Source organism: Poecilia reticulata, chromosome 22, assembly GCF_904066995.2.
Source record: "Poecilia reticulata chromosome 22, P_reticulata-male-v2, whole genome shotgun sequence".
NCBI lineage: Eukaryota > Metazoa > Chordata > Actinopteri > Cyprinodontiformes > Poeciliidae > Poecilia > Poecilia reticulata.
Genome location: NC_088851.1, coordinates 20,734,121 through 20,755,662, shown reverse-complemented (window position 1 = coordinate 20,755,662; position 21,542 = coordinate 20,734,121). Strand labels below are relative to the sequence as shown.

Sequence of the window (21,542 nt, the reverse complement as noted above, 5' to 3'; positions counted from 1 at the left end):
GGCCCAGGAGCATTGTGTGTGAGATGAAGTTGATAAAGTGGCTGCCTTTGTGTTTCTACTTCGTTTTCCAGCTCACCATAAATGATCCAGAAAATGTCCTAATGAACAATACAGGTGGGAAAGTCATGAATCCTGGAGGTCCCGCTACCATTTGGTAAAAAAAAAAAAAAAAAAGAAAGAAAACTGCTATTTTCGGGTGACTTGGAGAGCAAACATTCCCAGCTAATGACAGAGTTTTAGAGCAACCGGTATGGCTGAATGAAGCCTAACTAACCTGCTGGGGGAAAAGTGATATCTGAAATGCGACCCTCCACAGGCAAAACCTCTTCAAACCTCCAGGGGCGTATATAGATGAGGGCGGCTGCTAATGAAGCAAGTAAATAAGAATGATTCTGTTATGTGCACCTGCATAAAAAGCGTGGGCCAGTCCACCCTGGCTGCTTCTGGAGAATTTAAGAGGGAACAAACCAGCCAGGTGCTCCTGATCAAATGTATTGATTGAACAACCATCATCTATGCGGCCACCTCTATAAAAAGCGGAGTTTGAACAGTGTGGAAAAACATCAGCAATAACAACAGAGAAGCTACTGTTGCTGTGGATTGATAAGAGAAGGGTTCCAGGGTCATATCCAAAGTATTTAACGTCCATTTTTTTACAGAAAGAAAGATTTTGAAACGTTCAAGGAAGCTGTCAGTCTTCTCAGGAATGGACATTCCAGTAATGTTATCTCAAGCTTAACACATAAATTGCAGAGAAAGTATTACAAAAATCTACAGGCCTCCAACTTCTTCTAGTAAAACTCAGGGCACTCATTACTACAGCACTGTTAGAAAGGTTACATTAGAAACATTTGATCTTAGGAATTTATTGAAAGAAGAACTGAAACAGAGATTCTAGCACCTGAAACAAGATGCTGCAAACAATCCACTATGTAAAAGGATACGAACATTTCCATAAACATAGAAAGCATTTTGATATTTCAACACCACAACTAAAAATTAAGGAAATGTAACCAAGGCATTGCATATCTTTCAGCTTCAGTCATTACCCTGCAAAAAAAAAACAAAAAAAAAAACGTGTAAATCTCAGACGGTTCTCAAGTCGTTATGCCCACCATGACTTCACTGATGTCCCACAGTTTCGATGCCACTTCCTGATCTGTGGCCTTATCCAGAAGTTCCAGAGGCTTACAATTTGCAAAGCACTTTCCCTGCACACCGTCAACATCCGGGCTGGAGGCCAAATACGCTGAAGTCTGAGCTCCTTCCTCTGGGCTTTTAAACAAGCCCCGGGAGATCAGGTTAAAAAGGGGCTTTGCTAAAACCGGAATGTGCACATGCCGTCCCAGGTTAGTCCTCACGATGCCTGGAGTCAGAGCATTCGCCGTTACTCCACTGCCCTCCAGACGGCGGGTCAGCTCGCAGGTGAACAACAGGTTGGCCAGTTTGCTGCGACTGTAGGCAAAGGCCTTGTCGTAGAACTGCTCACTGTTCAGGTCTTCGAAGTTAATGTCACCGTGTTTGTAAAGCTTGGAGGAGACCACCACGATGCGGCTGGGCGCCGAGCGTTTCAGGAGGTCCATCAACAGGTGGGTAAGCAGGAAGTGACCAAGGTGGTTGACCCCGAACTGCATCTCGAAGCCGTCCTCTGTTTTGGTGTAAGGACACTGGTAGACTCCAGCGTTGTTGATCAGAACATGTAGCTGAGGTTCCTCCTGTTTAACGGCGCAAAGGAGAAACTCAGTGCATTTATGCTTTCCAAAACTAATGAACTCCACAAACGTAGAGCCTATATTACTGGTGTAATTTGTATTTAGACTAAATTTTTTCTCAATTTTTATTAGCAGAATAATACATAGAGGTTCCACAGAATGAATGTCAGATGGCTTGATAACTATGGCAATTGATTTGTTTTAAAATTTACCTTACAACTGCAGTAAATCCTGAAGACAAATAGCTATATTAATGCAATATATGAATACATGTGACATGATAGGAGTCTGGTGTGTAACTAAGCAATGCACGTTTCTGGAAAGTGGATGAAATGTTTCTCTTTTTTTAAAATGGTTTTATTGTCTGGAATCTGTGAGAAACTATAGGGTTTTGTTAAGTGACAGATTTTATTTGTAAATAGTTTAATTGTAATTTAGGAAGAATTAGAAATAAAAATATCAAATTTTTTATAATGCCTTTGGGTAGAATAAATTACCCGCTGAATGCAATTTATTTTAGACTCATGTTTTGCGGACATTTGAAACATGTATTCAACAAATTTAAAAATTAAACCTCCGTTTTTAATTCAACCTAAACTATTATCCAGCACAGAAACGTACAAAGATGTGCCTGATGAAACCCGTTTAATGATCAACAATCTATTTACCTTTATAATGTCTTCACAGAAGGAGCGCACAGACTTCAAGGAGGCCAGGTCCAGCTGTTTGACTATGACCTGCCTGCCGTCTGCCCCGGTCTCCTGCCGGATGTCCTGGGCAGCCTCCTCGGCCTTGGTTTGGTCCCGACAGGCCATTATCACCCGGCCCTGGAGCTTCACAATCGCCGCTGCTGTAGCTTTCCCGATCCCGCTGTTCGCTCCCGTCACTATCACAGTCTTCCCCTGCATCATGTTAGCTGGTAGAGCCTGTTTACAGAGCTGCTGCTACAGTTAGCATCACGTGACAATAACAAGGAAGAAAGACTTCACTACCCAGAATTCTCATGATGCACAGTTGGCCATTAAACTGCCGGGAGTAAAATCTGTTTGATTTTGAAGATAATATTTAAATCACTTGGACGTGATATTTAATACAGACGTTTTAAAATCATTATTCAAAATCAGTTTCAGGTCTCTGTATTTGTTCTAGACGAACAGTCACAAAAGCATTGCACATGTGCAATTACGTCCAACTGCACATGTTGCTAATTACTGCTCAGACTTAAACTTGGATCTGAATTAGTCCTGGAGAAATGGCAGAAAAATATGCATATTTCTAAGGTTAATGACAATAACTAAGATGCCTGCCTATATTTCTCCCTTCATATATAAACCTGTAAGATAAAAACATTCCTTCAATAAAAATATAATTTGTTATTTTTATTTATTTATTGGAACAATCAGCAAGTGGTCACTTCATTCTGACACAGGTGCACAAAATTGGTAAGTAACTTTAATTTCTTGCCTCAGACCACTTTGGTGGGGAGTGTTATATCACGTTGTAATATTTATCCCTCATCAAAAACATAGAGTGTTTATTTGATTCTTTCATACATGTTTGAGAAATCCTTGAAGCTTCCATGGCAGTGACTCAGGAGTGCCTAAGTGCTTGCTCATATAAAGCATCACCTATTTCCACAAAGTTCCTCTTTGGAGCTGCCATCTCCAGCTGAGCTTCTGCCTCACAGATGCCTCCACAGCATCTTCCCCACTCAGTTCCTCTAGACTAGCGGCAGGAGGAATTAGCAAACATCTGGAAGAACTGCAAGTCTTCTGAGTTTGTCGTGTGAAGTACCTCCCAGACAAAAGCCTGTAAAAACAGCATTCAATCATATCAACACCATTCCAGGTCAGTGGAGAAGTTTTATCCTTACTTTTTTAGAAAGTGAACTTTAGAGGATAACAAAATTAAAGTGAAAACAAAAAATGGTTTTATGCAGGTTTTTTGGGGAATTTATGTAAACTGCATGTTCTTAACTGTTAGGAGAATAGTATTGACCCTCGTAGTCATTTTTAAATGTAGTTTAATTTCCTCTGTGGCGAAATGTTTATGCTTGACCATCTCAAATAGCAACCAAACCCTGTTACATGAAAGCTGTATGCAGCTTCCAATAGCTTTTTGTGAACTTTTAACTTGATCTCATAAATTCCGTCATCAAACTGTTCAGTTGTCACTATGTGTCATGAATATATAGTTTTATTTACAAGCTGTTAAAGGGTGTGAATCAGTCTGACTCTGGTCAGATGGTCTCTAGTGTCTCACATTATGGATTGTTGTACTGACAGACCTTAAAAGGCACTGTGGTGACCTGTGTTATGATTTGGCGCCTTATAAATGAACCGAGATGAGGAAGTCGAAGACGTGGTGATGTTCATAGACAGATGTGAACATGAGTCTGTTGGGTTAAAGATTACTGTCTGTCCACAAACCATGTTGAATACCCCGCATTTATGCTGCACTTGAGGATCCATATTCACAGAGTATGCGAGACTCACCACATTGACATGCTACTGAAAAACCTCATATTATTCTCACTGGATTCTCAGATTTCCTAAATAAATCAATGAAAACCTTTAGAGACCCCTGTGGCCTCATGCCAAGAGAAACATGGATTCAAACCCCTCCACTTCCACCGCTGGTACCGAGGCCGAGCCTGTCGTGGTTGGTTTCACAGTTGGGGCTCCACCAGCAGCAATAATGTGGTAATAACATCTGTAACATCTGGAAAGCATTGGAGCAAGAGCCGAGCTTGTAGCAGACAAATGAGCCTGGTTCCAGCAGCTGAGAGGGAAAGCAACTCTGCTCTGCAGCTTCCCATCACTCCAGTAGCTGCTGCACAGCTGCCTATGGAGAACAATAACTGCTGGATGCTTGGACAAACTACGGGGAGAAAATGAACATATTTATGAGTGCACAGAGGAACTAAACAAAGCAGCAGTGCAAAGGGGAATGGTTTAAAGGCCACAGTGATGCTTAAGAAATAGGATAAGATTATTATTAAAAGTTCAAGTTCAGTCTCCGGCACTAACAGTGAGCGGTCTGTTTACACCGATTCTCTACCATTTCCTGAACAAATGCGAGGTGATCTGGTAAAATCCTATTCCAGCCCAGCCTTAATGCCTCTGATCAAAGCAGTCCTTTTCAGGTGCTGAGGAGAAAGCATTCCATCCTTCAATCAGTCCTCCTACGCTGTATTTGCTTTATTCTGCAGCCTTGTGGCATACTAATTAATTCTGATTAACTGTACAGGAGGTTATTAGTGGCAATTTTGAGGCTAATTAGGCTAATTTTACTTATCCGCCCATCCATACTCTGCTGTTTACCCAAATCCAGGTAGCAACTGCTAATGGCGAGCTCTCCAGCTCCTGACACTGAAAGCTTCACATTTTTGATTGAGGACTCTGTTCACCCTAAATCTGTTGGTACAGGGTTTGCTTATCGAGCTCCATCATTCACCAAAATGGCAAAAGGTTTCTTTTATATAATTTAACAAAAATTATCAGGCTGAAACATACACTTATAATGCACATTTCTTCTAAAAATGTGCATTATAAGTGTTTATTATTTTTTTTATTTTAAAGTTTTACAAAGCCAAACCGTGTTTCTGTAAACATAGGTTAACATGTTAATACCTTTTTCAGCAACAAGGTACTGGTCTGACAACATGTTTATTGTCCCTAATGACTTCTGGAAAAGGTTGGTCTACTGGAAGACAGTCAAATGAAATTTCAGGATGTTCCATATAAGGTCCTGCTGGTGTTCACTTGGTTATGATACAGGCTCCTAGTTTTGCTGTTCAGAGGGAGGTGTATTTTATCTTAAACACCAAACCTTCACCAAAAACTGAAACAGTAGTGTTATATAAATAGAACTAATTTACACTAAATTTGTTTTCAATGTAACATATCTGTGACAGTTAAAGCTCTGTCCAACTAGCATTTTCAACTTGAAAATGTGATGCAACTATCCATCCAGGGTTCGTTTTACTCTGTCTTTATTTTCAACTCCACCAGCAAGAAAAAAAAAAAAAAGAGATGAACTCATGTAAGAGCTTTCAGACTGGGTTGTTCTAACATTAAGTTGAAGAAGACGGCAGGCAGTGTTTATTATCTTTTCTTGACAAATGAGCAGATCGTCATAATGATAACTGAAGATTTCAGGCCAGAAGATGACATTTTAAATAAATCTTTATGTTTTTAGTTTCGTCATCACATGAAGCTGCTCAGCAGTGACTCATTTACCTCCTCGCTCAGGTTAACATGTTTATTTATCAGAAACAATGCTCTTCGGCTTCCAGCACATCAGCAGCAAGTCTCGTTCTCCCTCCGTCAAACCCCTTTCTTTTTTTTTTTCTTTCTTTAAAACATAGCAACAGCAGAGTCCTCACATTCCCACGTTCAAATCCATGTTTTCACACAAGGAGGAAAAAAAATAACTAAACAATTAAAGAACTATCTATCATCCAGCTAATAAAAAACAGCTTTAACTGACATAATGTATGGCCTGGACGACAGCAGCGGTCCCAGCGTGTCACTCGGCTGAGCCAAGACTCTGCTTTGATAAATGGAGGCCGGTGCTCAATGCGGAGGTGAAGAAACGGGGCCAGGTCCATCTCAGTGGTGAAGCTCAACATATACAGCCCGGTGCTCCCTGTATACCTCCATCTGCAGGCAACTCTGAACCCGCCGCGCCCCTTCAGGTGTCCGACACACGCGTCTCCAAGGTGTCAGAGGCAGAAATGTGTCAGAATTACATATTTCCATCGTTATTATAGGCTACAAGATCTCAGCTGTCATGTTTCTTTAAATCCTTGTTGAAGTTCAGCGTGAGACACTGCAGCTAATATTTGGCTGTGCTTGACGACTTACACAAGTAAACAAAAGGATCCCCGTGTAGAAATATCACTTGGCAAAAGTTTTTCTCAGTATTTAACTTACTTTGAAAAACACAGATCTTCACAAATGAAAACTTTTACTTAATTTGAGAAAATTCCAGAGTTGGCCTCTGGCATTCCAGGAAGCTTAACTATAAGGACAGCAAAAGAAAACCTGAGCCACTATAACTTTAAGTGCTACTAAAAAGAAAAGTTTAAAGCCCAGTCGATGGACAAAGTCTTGGAGCTGGTTCCACTGGAAAGGAGCCTGATACCTATAAACCACCAGTACATTTTTACTCTAAGAGCCAAGTGTCCCGTTGGGAACATGGGGAGCAATCAGTTCTTCAATTTGAGATAGAGATTATTTATTCAGAAATTTATATCTAAACAAAAAACATTTAAAAATATATTATATGACAGGGACCTTGTGAAGAGAAGCTAAAATTGGACATTTTTAATCTCACATTTGTATTTTTCTTCCTGTATTTTTGATTACCAAAAGTTATTTCATTGAATTTATGTCCTCGCCTATATTAAAGAATTACAGCGGTCAGATTTAGAAGTAACAAATGTGTCAACCAGTTTGTTTTATCATCTCTCTGGAGATTAAACATTTGAATCGTATTAGAGCTGGAGGACATTTTAACGCCTTCAATAGAAGATCTCTGACTAAGCAGACTGCCTCTCTTCTAAATTTATAAGCATAAAATTTACATCAGACACATTTTTATGACATCAGACGTGCTCTGCTCTGATTTACTGAGTTGACTTTTTGGATAAACTCATCTGAGCATCAGAAAATTGCTCAGATATGTTTGAACCTTGTGCAAACTCGAACTGTAAATGATACACCCAATATTTGTTAGTAATTTCTCATTTCTATTTTGAAAAGGGTGTGTTTTTATGTTCAGGATATCTGACGTAGTCCATGAAAGACAGAAGTGAATAAATCTTTAACCTGGGGGAACCGATTCACTATAGGACTGGTTCTACATTTATTACATGGAAATATTCATGTAGTGCATGTATTACATATTTACAACTGCAGCTCACCTTCACTTAGACACCATAAAAAACTGGATAAGTTTGCTCATATATAAATAAGTTGTTAAGCATGGATTAGAAAACCATAAATACATAATTTACAAGAATCTTGATAGTAATTTACTATCAAGGAAAAATATGCCTTTCTGGCAAAGTCCAGTTGTGTTTGTGATACCAAATACTCACCAACTTCTGTGGTGACTAAGATATACATTTTGAATAATTTCTTGTGAAGAACCTTCTTGTTTGTGGCAAAAAGTCATATTTATATAAAGAAGTGAGGACAGCTTTTTCTGAACTTTGTGTTTGCGTTTGTGCCGATATATAAGTTGTGCTTTGTGATTTAAATGTTAGGATGAAGCACATAGCGGACAACAATTCCAAGCAAAGCCTCCCGCTCCCCAAAATTCAAGCCAACACCACCTTTAGAAGAGAAATAGTGAATCAGGGTCTCATAAGAAAAAAATAATCTATAAGCGCTTCAGTAAATTATAAAAAGAATTCAGCATCTGCACACTTCTAAAGTTTGAGAGGTACGGAATAATTCCTGTGTCAAAAGTATCTTTCAGTTACAGGCTGATCGTCTCGTGTGAAACAGGCAGAGTTTCCCAGATGATTGCTCAAAGCTGTTATGTCTGCTGTGATGTTATTGAGAGCTGCTCTGCATTCTTCATTATTGCAAAATGAATCGCCTTTAAGAAAATGGGCAAATGATTATCATGTAATATCATGGGGCTTATATTTCAGTATCACTGTTTCATTCATAAACAACAACACTCCTCCACATCTGGACTGCAGTCAGCGCCATGGGAACATGGAAATCAGCAAAAAAAAAAAACTCCTTCTGTAGCCAAAGAAATGTTTCACGAAATGTCAGAAAGCTCTTTTATGATCATTCCTCTTTAAAGCAAAGACTTTTTTCCTGTCTCTGTGTGTGAACTCAGAAGAGCTCACAGCAGCTGTAAGGAGATTAAAATCTGCACTGCCGCCAGTTCCTGCTGAACATATACAGACATTTGTATGCACAGCTCACCTGCAGGCACCAGCGGTTTTCCGACACCCCGGCACACTTTCCCAGCCCTGTTTGTCTTCACTTCCCCACATCAGAGGTGCACACTTCTTTAATGTCAGGTAAGCCTCTCGATGTGAGGCACTTACAGCCACTTCTGAGAAAGCACCAACTCCACCTACATGCATTTAGCTGATTAGTTTCCTGTGTTACACTCATTCCCAGGTTGACCCCAGCCCTTTAGAAGAGTTAAAAAATAGTTCAGATTTTTAGCCATCAGAGTTTCTCCAGGGATACGCACTGACAGGCCTGACCTCGGCTACCCCTGCTGGTGATTACCATCCAGTAGGATGAGGCCTCACAAACCTCAGAGTTGACCCTATCTTATGGATGGTTTTACAGCAACAACAACAGAAAAATATCAGCATTTGGATTTGTCGAATGCAACATGTGGTTTGATTTATTTCAATTGAACAGAACAAGACAGAGAAAGATAAGTCCTCAGAGGAAACCATCAGCGGGGGGAAAAGAGTCAATTTCTCTCTTGCGCTTGAAGTGGGGCTTAACGTTAATCACGTCTTTATTCATTGCACTTTATTGTGGTCTGTCTGGATCAACTGGGAGGAAAAAAAAAGAATAACAGTTTTTAAACTTTGTTTTGAAAGTTCCTCTGTGAACCTCTGAGGTCAGTCTACTGTCAGGAGTTACGTTTTACAGTCACGTTATTTTAACTTTTAGCTCCTGGCTGTTTCACTGTCTGGAATCCAGTGGTTCAAGTCATGCGTTGCAAACAAACTGCATACATTTCAAAATACCAAAAGGTTTTGAGAATGAAAACATAAATATTTGGTTAAAACAACCCAGTTTTGTTGGTAATATAAGAAATAACCAATATCTACACTGTTACTTAGTCACTACTCTAAAATATTGATGCTGTTGATGGATTCATGTCGCTTAAGCCAAATTCTGACCCGTCCATCTGAAATCAACACTCAGGAACATTTGACATACATGACCTTGCTAGTAGCAAGTGGTAATTTGAGCTACCACTGCCTTTCTCCTCTGACCTTTTACATTTTTAGCCACACAACTGGATCTTATTTTGGCCCGTCTCTGTAAACCTTTAAGATGTTTATATGTTTGAAAGTCCCGGCAAATTAGCTGATCCTGTAATACACAGACCAGCCTGTCTGGTACTGATAGCAAACTCATGTTTAAAATCACATTGATTCTTGGTTAAAATTTCCAAAGTCATCTTCACCATTTATGACCTCTCTAACTGTCTGTTGCATCATGTTTGCCACACTGATTCCAGTTTCATTCACCCTAATGATGATGCCTGAGTTGTGACATAACAGGAAGTAATTCTTATCCTCATGTTTGTAAAACAGGAGATTTTAAACCCCATGATTTCTTCAGAACTTGCTTTCCTCCTGTAAGCTCTGTGTTTAGCTAAGATTAAAGCAGGAGTGATACATTGCAATGCACTTTGCAAAGTACAATTAGAAGGATGTAATTTGCCAGCTGTGCTAATCCATCATGTGAGTCTGTACTGTCAGCCTGTGCTACGTCAGGGGCAGCTCCATTCACCCACATCCCTCCTTCTCTGCTCATTGATTTGCACTTATTACCCACTCCAGAGTCATTTTGGGGATATGTAAACAGCTTAACAGCAGGCATGTTCCTGTACGGCGAGGGATGACTGATTGTGCTCGGCTGAGTTCCACGCATCGCGCAGAGCCACGGTCCGCTTGCAGCTCCCTCCTGCTCCGGTGGAACCTGTGATCACCACACTGCAAAGTGTGGTAGCCATTTTCCGCATTAACACTCTGACCCCCACGCTCACTGTTGGCTCTGATGTTAATCAGGTTTACAGGCCACAGAGACGACTGGGGAAGGAGGTAAACAGCTTCTCGTTGTAGAAGTCCAGACTCCACAGTGCTTCATGGAGGTCTACTCAGCCACTTAGAAAGAAGATTTCATCATGATTCACAACTCTGTGGTTAGATGAGGCAGTGAAGGATGAAATATCGTAATACTGGCTGACTCCCCTGAACTGTGTATTGACTCCCTTGGCGCTGCTCTAACCAGCTCTGTTTATAACCCCTCAAAGCTTGGTTGTTTTGGCACAGCCAGCGCCTCACACGCCATGAATTATAGGTTCCTACATTTTCTCTCTGGACCTCACTCACTCCATTTTAAACTGTGTCATGTAATCAGTGCACTTTGTGGCTGTCAAACTCTTGACATTCCACATCTGGTGGAAGAGAAATGGCAACCAGGTTGCAACTGCTCCTCCACCAAGGCTGAAGCTCCTTCTAGCCTGAGGAGAGATAACGTCTGATGTCATCTGTCGGGGTTATAGTTATAGTTTTGTAGTCAAAAACAAAACATTACTCAAAAACAAAACAAAGAAGCCAGAAGTGAATCTTTAATCTGCGACAGGATGAAACAGGGAAAGTAGCAGCCACCCTCATTTTACCATATTTGTTGCTACCTTTGTTTTTTTTTTGTAATTGTGAAATTCTGAATTTATTGTAGTTTTACACTGACTGAATCCTGGCTGGAGACTGAGTCAAATCTGATTTCATCCTGGTTTTGTTATCATCACAAGGTATTTATTTGGTAATCATCATCAGTCTGGATGCCTCTATAAAAAGCATTTGGCAGATTAAAGCTTTGGAGCATATGTGTGGACATCCAATCAAATTCACAGTAATCAAAGCATTGTACAGGAAAGCTGCTTTTAATGAAAAAAGTATGGAAGGATGACTTACTTTTGGCAAGGCTGCATCTAAATAATACAACCTAGCATGGCGTATTAGCTCATACCATTGTTCAAACGCTCAGACATAGAGGTGGAAACATTTTGCTTTGGGATTTTTTGACCTGAGTACCTTGCAGTCTCTAAGTCGACTAACCCCTTCTGCATACCAAATAATTTCTGTCAAATGTGAGGCGATCCTGGCGATGACATTCCAAACCCAAGAGGATCTCTAAAGTTTATTTTTGCTCCCAAGATTAAAGAGGAGTTTGTCCTATAGCAAGATTACAAGTACATTGGTAACTAAGTATTAGCTATTTGAGATTTAAGAACCTGAAACATATGAAAAGTGGAGAAAATATGGAACTCAGCTTCACCAAACCCAGCTCTACATTGCAAATGAGTGAACCATGGGTTAACTAAAGTGAATATTTCTTAAATTTTGGATAAAAAGACAAAACAAACAAACAAAAAATATAAAGAATGTTTTTTGTTGTAAAAACTAAGAATGTCCAGAATATTTAACTTTGTAGAGTGAGAAATGCATAAATAAAGTTGCTAACAATTGTAAAACAACTCAAACAATTAAGACTTTTGGGCAGGCGTCAATATCTGTGTCCCACTGGAAAGACGCTAAAATATTTAAGCACATAGCTTTCATAGCAAGATGTATGCATGAAACAGAGCACCATTCTTTGGCTGGAGAAAAAGGCATTTCCAGCTTTAAAAGTGTTGCAACTCAGCTGCTTCACTCAGCGCGCCATCCTCCACGGCCTTCCAGCTGAAAATACCACGAGGTCGTGGGGAATGGGAGTGTGTTGAAATTCCAGTGGCTAGGGAGCGACGGAGAGCCAAAAAATCAGTGAGTCATCATTACTGATTTACAACCCTATTGGACTGAGCAGATATACGATGCTCATTCAAAGTTGTGGGCCAATAAAACCTCAGTCACTCGAAACCAAACCATGACCTGTTGGGGAAAACCAATCCAACCAGTATGTGGCCATGCCGCTGTATAGATTATTGTTACCATAACGTCTCCTCACCACCTTTCAACACGTCACAATGACATCATGGTGAACCTGAAATTTCGCTGTTGGCTTAAATTCCAACATCAACAGTGTGTGTTTTTGCAACTTTTCTTGAATTGATAAATGATGCACGCAGAGCAGAATGATCGTGTTTCATAGAAGTAAGCCCTCCTGTTTTTCTTCACTGGTTTCAGAAGAGATAACAAGAACGACCTGACAAAGCCATGGGGCCGACCTGTTTCTTTATAGAACCTGTAACACAGATAAGAGGAGAAAGATATTTATTTTTAATTGGAATTTTTTTGGTTTTCTGCTGATGTCTTTACCTGACCTGTTAATCCTATTGTGCCATTTTGCTGCTCATTAACATTGCAACATTCCTGTTTTCTCCATACCCCAGAGGTGCTTACTAGATTCACATCTGGTGAGTAGGTACAATAGAAAATAGTAAGCACATTGTGATTAATTTTAGGTGATGTGAGCATCAGTTTGTGTCCTACAGGTCAAAGCAGCAGCACAATGATCCCAAACATACATCACCCCATCAAGTGAAGAATTCACATTGCAAGAATTTGCTAAATCCTAGTCAACATCTGAACTTAAATCCAACTTGGACGATGTAACGTGACCTGAAACTCGCCATTCATGCTCTGAAAACCTCCAAGGTGGGCAAATTAAAATTAATTCAATAGAGTGGAGTAAATTCTGCTACTTTAATGTAAAAGGCAGTTTTAGTTGCTGCAAATGTTTATAGGCAGCTGTTGTCACCAAAGGTGGCACAAGCACTTTTAGGTTAAGAGGGTAATTGTTTTTTTTTTTCAACTTGGCACAGCATGGTTTTGAAAACTGCTTTTTGTTTTCACCCAAGTTGTTGACCTGAAACATTTAAGTGTGAGAAAAAAGCAAAACCAGAAGAAATCTCAAAGGAGGGGAAACCAAATATAATTATTGATATAACCTTTGTGGTTCTTCACATATACTGAGTTTAGATTCTGCTGATTTCACCATCCAGACATTTTGAGTTAATTTCCTAAACACCTTTAGAACACTGTCCATTTTTTTTCAGAAAAGCATTCATAGAGAAAAATTCCTTCAAAATGAGCCACTTAAATAATTTCTGACAGATAAGTCCTATCAGATTCTAAGATGGAGGTCTCCTTCAGCCTAAAAGAACTGGAACGCACCATTTCGCAGTGTGCTTGTTTCCCATGTTACCGTGCCAGGCATTTGCACTTACATATCTGATGTAAAAACAAGTGGAGGATGACAAAATGGCAGCCTGATATGGAGTGTGGAGCAACCCTAAAAATATAGTAGGAGATTTATGAGGGAAGCAGAGCACTAACATAAACTGTTGCCTGATATTTTCTTGTGAAACTGATGGCCTTGGCTGTCCTCCTTGTTAATTAAATGTTTTGTTCAAGATAAGGAGAAGCGAGTGAAGAACAGGAACAGCTGGAATTATGAGCCAAAAAAGTTCCTGAAAATATGTCTCATCAAGTTCTAGAGGCTTGGCAAAATAATCCATTTAATTGTTATTTTAAGTTATATTATTATATAAAACTTTATATACTTTCATTATTCAGCAAATGCCTTCATGCTGCAAAGAGAAACACAGCTTTTAACATCTGCAGAGAAACTACAGTGCCTTGGAAAATATTTTATTGCCATTGACATTTCTACATTTGGTCACATTTCAGCTACAAATACCCGTGTATTTTACTTAGATTTTATGTGGTAGAACAACACAAATACTGCATAATTGTGAATTGAATGGAAAATGACATCTGATTTTCAAAGTTTTTCCAAATAAACGCAGAAAAGCAGGACATTCATTTACTCTAAATCAACGAAATGCCATCCATTGCAAACAAATCAACTTATGAGATTCCACCTGTGTGCAATTAAATTTCAGAAAAAATAAACTGTTCTCTGAAAGATTTAGAGGTTTGTTAGCGAACACTAGCGAACAAACAACATAATAGAGACTAAAATAATGCAGCAGTCATGTTCAGGATAAATTTACAGAGCGGTTAAAAGCAGGGTTAGGTTATAAAGTTTCAAACTTTTGGTGAAACAGTTTTGTTTTTTCCTACATGCAATGTTCATGTTTCCAAACTTGAGGCTTCTGTTGCACTCTATTCCTTTAACTATGATAAAAAGTAAATCTGCAAAACTATTATTTTTCCAATTTATCTTATTAAACCGTATTTCTTTGGCTTTTCCCCAGCACAAGATTTGAGTTTAGTCAATAGGCTACACATGACCAGATGTTTCTGCTTCACCTCTGAAATATTTCTAAAATTATAATGCAAGAACCTGTCATGATAACAACAATGCTGAGAAGTGCATGACAAAAAGACAACATGGTTATCTGAAATTTCTGTATTTAGTCATCTTACTTATAAAAACATTAATTTTTGGGGGGCAAATGGACCTGTCTGAATTCCAGTGACACACGACAGGCTGTTTTTCATTTCTGCAAAAAAAAAAAAAAGAAAAAGAAAATGCCAGAGCTCACTGAAACGAGCCGACAGGCAACCACTTCAGCTTAATGTCCATGTTCTCATGCTTTTAGAGCATCCCAAATTGGCACTCTGTGTGCAGTTGTAAGAATATCATGACATGAGCTGACATCATCATCAGAAGAACACAATCATCTGATCTGAGGGGTCTTGCTTTCAAGAGAGCAATCCAAGAATCCAGAGGAAAAGGGGGGGAAGACGCAGCAGCTGAATTTAATTTGCAATCTGCAGAGGGAGCGTTCAGAGAATCTGATGTGTAACACTTAGCTGAGAGGCTGTTGCTGCTTCATGCGGTGGATGCTATTAGATATTCAGAGTTTGGCTTGTTTAAGGCCCCCCTCAGATCCATGGATTATTGAAACCATTCAGATGAGAGGGGGTAAGACGAAATGAAGCTCATGCAAGCCTGCTGGGTGACTGATTTCCTTTTGCAGCTTTAATGTGATCCGTTGGTGACTGTCCAAACATGAGAACTCAGTAGCTTTGAGTCAACATCAGCGAGATGAGAGAGGGGGCTTAATATATGAGAGGCACTACATGCTGAGTCGGGTTCGGTTTCAGATGGAGGCACCAAGACGTATATTTCTAGTATAAATGCTTTCATACAGTGGAGGCAAGTTCCCAACTGATATCCTTAATGCCCATCGAGGTGAATGTTCACCTGGACTCCATGACATAAACAGGGATTAAAAAACAACAAATACACACACATACACACACAACAGATAAAACCAACATGTTCTATGTCCAGTCTCTAGAATAGGACTTTTGCTCAGCTTCAGCAGAGGAACAGGTAATTTGTCAAGAGCATATCATCTTCAGCATATGACCTCCAGGTCACAACATGCTTCTTCTTTTTTCTTTTTAAAGGTGTTTTCCAAACTCACATGCTGACTTTGTTAAAGCAATCAGATTTCCACACACTGAAGTGATATACATATGATTGCAGGCAGATAGATACTTCCAAGGTCTTTTTTTTTCTTTTCTGTTTTCCAAATGCAGTTGGCAAAATAAAAAAAGTGTCTCCTTGAACACGGCAGCACTCTCTGGGTGTCCTAAAATGGCAAAGAACAGGATCCACATGCGGGGAAGAGACAGGCAAACGAAAATAAACAATTTGACTTACAAAAAATGGAATTCAAAATCATACAAAATGAGGTCCAGAAAGGAATACAAAGTAATGCATCACAAATATCATCCAACTTGGATGATGTACCGTGACGTGAAACTGGCCACCAGGCTGGTAGGAGTAATGGGATGATCTGACTCTGAATGAGGAACAACCAAGGAGTATTTACACTGGTCACAGTTTTTACTGAAGTGCTACACAGGTGAGTTAATGGGCAGACAGGAGACAGATGGGGGGTGCAGAGAGTTGAGATGCTGAAGGTTAAAAATCCACCAGTGGGGTTGTGACAAGACTGTGTGGAAGACATGAGGCTGCAAACAAAATAACACAATTTTCATCATGCGACGGCAACCATCAGAATCCAGCGTCCTTTAGTGTTATATTACCTTAGAAAAGACAGATACAATCGTCTGCATTATTTTTTAAAACTATTTCACACATTTTTTTTGTCAAGTTATTAAAAATGCTTAATGTACAAGTGTTGGGATCCAAAATAACAAAATTACTGCTCTGACATTGGTCAGGAACGCTTAAAGATTTGGCTCAGACTTGAGAGACATGGTCTTTGATTTTTACTGATTACTTGACTAAAGTTGCCTAACACCACCCCACTGACAGATTTTAGGTTTCTGAAGATTTAGGTAGAACATTAACTGCAGTATGTCTTTATTTCCTTAAATTGTGAATGGCCCAGCAACAGCCCAGGAAATTGCAGACTTCAAAGTTTGTGTGTGTTTTCCTGAACGTTTTCCTCTCAACCTTTTTCTTAACCATATCTTCCACGTCATGTGGATCACTCCGGGACACGTCCACCCCTCCCACCTCCTGTCTCTCACAGGATCTGCTCCATCGGGAATGCTTTGGATGAGAGGAAGCTGAAACAACAAGCAGGCTTTTGACTCCCGTCGGTGTGCTGCAGCCGTCTTCACACCAGAGGCAGAGGAGCAGGTGGAATAACTTATACAGATTCAACGATTTCCAGCTCCCAGGAGGAAGTGACATGGTGCCCCACAGAGGTATGGGGGAAGGGAGACCTCAGTATTTGTGTATGTTCCCTGTTAGATACAACGCTTATGGTCTCTTGGGTCACTGTCCAACATGTCTTTGATGATGTATAAAAATGTCTCTAGAACATTGTACAGTCACTGAGAGATTTTCTGAGTCATCAAGTTTTCATAAAAATAGTTTTTAAGCTGCTGAAAGCAGTGTGAGAGAAAGCACTGCTGCTGTGGCATCGCCATCTTCAAACGCACGTTCTAAAGAATTCATGCAATTTTCTTTGACTCCAAAAGTACAAATTTCAACTTCATTATAACACATTTTTAAAGAAAACCACCATATGCAAAAACATCACAATAAATATCAAGTTTTTAAACTGACATTATTTTTCCGAAGAATCGCAGAAGGAAAAACAACGCCGACATTAACAGACCGTAGTAATTCCACAAGGACCATTCCAAACCAGTAGGTGGCGTTGAGGTTTCAAATGAAAAGCTCAAGATGCCACGTTAGAAGATTTTGAACAGTGCCTAAAAATAAAGCCTATCTTGCATTTAAAAGTTCCTCATTTGGGGTCATCAATTAACAAGATTATTGGCAGCAACATCAGGCCTGAAAACAGAAAAAATAAAATAAAATAAACAACTGCACGTTGTGCAGAGAGGCTAACTACTGTGGCATCACAAACTGACGGATCTCTTTATGCATTTACAGACTGTAGCAGCATGTTTTTCTTATTATTGATGATCCTCAAACAAGCAGAGGACAGTAAAGTGTATTTCTGAATCTATAAGTATCAAGTTATACCTGAGGCATATTGGATATTTTTTTGGCTGGAATTGGTGAGAAACCAGAAACTTACTGAGTTGGAATATCATATTCTGTGGATTTGACTATGAACTTCTACATTTCTATTTTTAAGAAGCATTGAAATGTAACATATTTACAAGTACAGCTCAATAATTTGAATATTTGGAAAATGTTCAAAATTTTTTGGCTGTTTCTTTGCTGACTGCAGCCTCAGTCTGCTCCCTGTGAAGCTTCCCAAAATTATTGTATAGATTGTTTTTGACAATCCTCTCAAGGTTGTGGTTATTCCTGCTGCTGGGGCACCTTCATCTACCGCACTTTTCCTTCCACTCAATTTTTTATGAATTATGCTACAAACTTTTGACAATATTAACATTTTCTATGACACACAGTTTGGGGTTTTCCTTATCTGTAAGGCAATGCAGATATTAGATTTCAGCTGATTTGTGAGTTTTGTTCAGCTGGGAGGGAAACATTGACATCTTGTTGAATACATTTTAAGCATTTTTAGTCACAGAGATGGTCAACTCCTTATTTATTTCAACTTTTAACTTTCCAAACATGTCGCTCATCTCCAATCAGAACACCTGTTCACACTCAGTAATTACAGTCTTAAGTACTTAAAGTATGTGTTTCTCTCATTACACATTCAGAGCCTCAATATTAGTGTTTGGTTATCTTTACCGTATTTCTGTTGTTTATTCAGTTTTTGCTGGCAGGGTTTCAGCTCCAGATAGTCAGACAGCTTTTATACATTTGAGTAAGCATACTGACCTGTTTCTTCCGCCAGCAATCGATGTTCCTATTTTAAGCCTTTGAGTTCTGGATTCATCTTCTGGACTACGACCTGGTCCCAACGTTTGCATTCAATAAGTTCTCAATTTCTGGATTTGTCTATAAATGTTCCTACTTTGCATGATTGTGCTCATCGCCTTCCTGCCATTGAGTCTATTTAACATCACATGCCATGACAAATTTAATCTTGATTACTCTAAACTGAGTACAGTCACGCCTAACAACCTGAAACTTGGGAAGGAGGGGATACATAGGAATGCCCCCCAAAGACAGTATCAACATATTTTGTTTTAAAAAATTGACTGATTCTGAATTTGAAGATCTTTCAGACTGGCTCCAGTTTCACCAAAATGAGCACAAGGATCAATATGGCTGAACTTTCATGATATATAATGTCTGTTTTACCATATTTACTGTTTAACTAGTTTCACTTTAGAAAACATTTAAAGTCATGCAATGGTTCAACTTCATTACAGAACGACAAGGAGTAGACATATTAAAAAAAAGTAGATGCTTTGTACACTGATGAGTTCAGAGACTGAGCATATGAAGTCTCAGCTGTCTGACTGCTGGAAAGAGACCGACACGAAGGCATGTGACCCTATCGGTCAAGGAGCAGCTTACTGATGCAACTGAGGAAAACAAAGGCCCTCTAAACACAAATAAACATCTGCAACATCTGCACATGGACAGAGAGGACGCGGAGGGAAGCCAACTGCTTCTGCCAGAGCCTCCGTCTGAGCAGGGAACATGTGACCAGAGAGTAAATAAAGTGCACGGCATGAGGCGGGGACACGGCGCGGGGTTTGGACCCCTCAGGCAGACGGATTCTGCAGCCTCTATCGTGGCGATGTGGCCCGTCGAAGGGGTGAACGTCCACAGCTGTGTTTTAACTCTGTTTGTTCCTGAAGGCTACATGGAGAGGCTTCAGCAACCAACATCTCTCCTCAGATGCTGTGTTGCACACGTACAAGCTGCTGAGAGCCTGGACGTTTATGCTTCGTTCACTGCTGTAATTTGTTGTCAGCGCATTAAGATTTACCGTCAAATGGAAAAACGGTGCAATTTGTAGAGCGTCAACGCTGCAGGTCTCCAAGAAATATTATTTTCAACATACAGCATTGTCTTCACACAAGTCAAAAGTGTTCATGTTAAACTTTATAAAAACCATTGGGCCTCTGGCATTAATCCTATACGTACTTTCTGAACGTTAAAATGGAAAATTAATCTCTTGAGGTGTCCATCATTATGCCGTCTTAATTTTTTCTCCCCAAATTCGACAAGTAAACCAGTTATTTCCCATGCTGAATTGTCGTCTTTACATTATTTCTGTTATTTTAGCCATTTTCCCAGCTTCCCACAGACGCTAGAGATGATTGAGGTCCAAGGAAAGTAGACTTTAGGTCATTTCTGTAGTTTGGCAGGGAGTAGTTGCTGAAAGAGTCCTCTACCTCTGGAAATATCAAAAAGACCTTTAATTTGGTTTGCAACAATGTTTAGGATCTGGTATCTAACATTTCCTTTGAAGATTGTATTCTTGTGCCACGTCTTCCATAAGTGATGCAAAGAAACTCAATTGTCAATGTGATGAGAAAGAAAATGGCTTTGATCAGGGCCACATCAAGGCAAAAAGGAAGATGTTTATTTATAATATATTTATTATATTTTTTATATATATATATACACAAAAGTATTGACTGATTATTTTGTTTAAGTTACTCTAAAAATACACCCTTTTTGCAGAAGATGATAGATTGATGACTGTGAGGCAAATCCAGAAAGTGCAAATTCAACAGCTGAGGGCAGCCTTTACCAAAGATTGAAGGCTATCACAGTGGAAAGATTGAAGAACTTCAGAGACCAAACTCAATGTTTGCACTGTGCATTTCTTGAGTAAATCGTTAAAGCTTCCCCCACACCTTCAATCTTTTGACATTCTTTACCATAAAGTTCTTACGGAATAGGAATTAAAGAGGAAAACCACTAAAGTCTCATTTTAGCTGATCACCTTTATCAGAAAATGTCAGCATCAACAGCTGGACAGCATTGCTACCAGCTCTGTGTGGTTTAACTTGTTTTATCTACTGAGTAGTTTTAAACTCAAACAGCAGGGGGCAGCACATTAACATCCCCTCCTCCTTTACCCATTATCAACATCTGAGTGCAATCTGCTCCCAGACGACAGGGAAAATGTGAAATGACATATTTTAAAAGCTACCCAGTTGGAATGATTTCATAGAAATAAGAAAGCTGCAGATCCTGTGGGAGATACAGGGAGAAGGCAGCTGCTAGTAATTGAGGCCAAAAAGACTTAGCATCAGGAATATTCTGAGCGACTCAGAGTAAGGATCAAAAAGCAACTTCAAATGGAACCTCATCAGTGGCGTGTTTTCCTCTCGCTCAACACAATTTTTATTTATTTTTTTGATGAAGGTGTGGATTGCAGGAGGGACACATATAAAGTTTGGAGAATTAAAGACTGCATTCCGGGTTATTAAATTTGTGGAACTTAATATAAGTAAAAAAGAAATTGATTGTTTATAAACGGGTTAAGGAGAAAGGTCATATTAAAAGGGAGCGATCAGGAAAAATGCATGACATCAAAAAGGCTGTACAAAATTTACTGTTTATTTATTTTCATATGGAGAAACCACCTCCAATGATCCTTATTTCCAAGTATTCATCATCATCATAAAAAACAGTTGCTCTCAACACATCCTGATAGTCATTATCATGTACAAAGCTGCGTTTTGGTGGGAAGCTGTATCTGTTCGGTCACATTGAAGTTGTATTTTTCCCACTGAAGCAGTTTATTCAAACAAGATAAAGAGAAGCATGAACGTCTTTA

At 39.4% G+C, this 21,542-nt stretch overlaps 1 protein-coding gene and 1 long non-coding RNA gene across 2 annotated transcripts; one reads left to right on the top strand and one right to left on the bottom strand.

Annotated features, from left to right (window-relative positions):
• Positions 1–623: 623 nt before the first annotated feature.
• Positions 624–2,623, bottom strand: LOC103458980 (retinol dehydrogenase 14). The gene is made up of 2 exons (XM_008400145.3): positions 2,381–2,623; positions 624–1,715 (listed from the first exon to the last, which is right to left on the bottom strand). The coding sequence occupies exons 1-2, from the start codon at positions 2,621–2,623 to the stop codon at positions 1,098–1,100; spliced, it is 861 nt and encodes a 286-aa protein (XP_008398367.1). The 3' UTR covers positions 624–1,097.
• LOC145550015 (uncharacterized) lies at positions 1,473–3,874 on the top strand. The gene is made up of 2 exons (XR_014085838.1): positions 1,473–1,589; positions 2,400–3,874. It is a non-coding gene; the product is annotated as an uncharacterized LOC145550015 (long non-coding RNA).
• Positions 3,875–21,542: the final 17,668 nt, after the last annotated feature.

Excerpts from the sequence above, each read along its gene's own strand:
- LOC103458980 (XM_008400145.3), bottom strand. The coding sequence starts at position 2,623 with ATGATGCAGGGGAAGACTGTGATAGTGACGGGAGCGAACAGCGGGATC. Across the intron at positions 1,716-2,380 it reads TCTGTGAAGACATTATAAAG|GAGGAACCTCAGCTACATGT; the intron begins GTAAATAGATTG and ends GCCGTTAAACAG.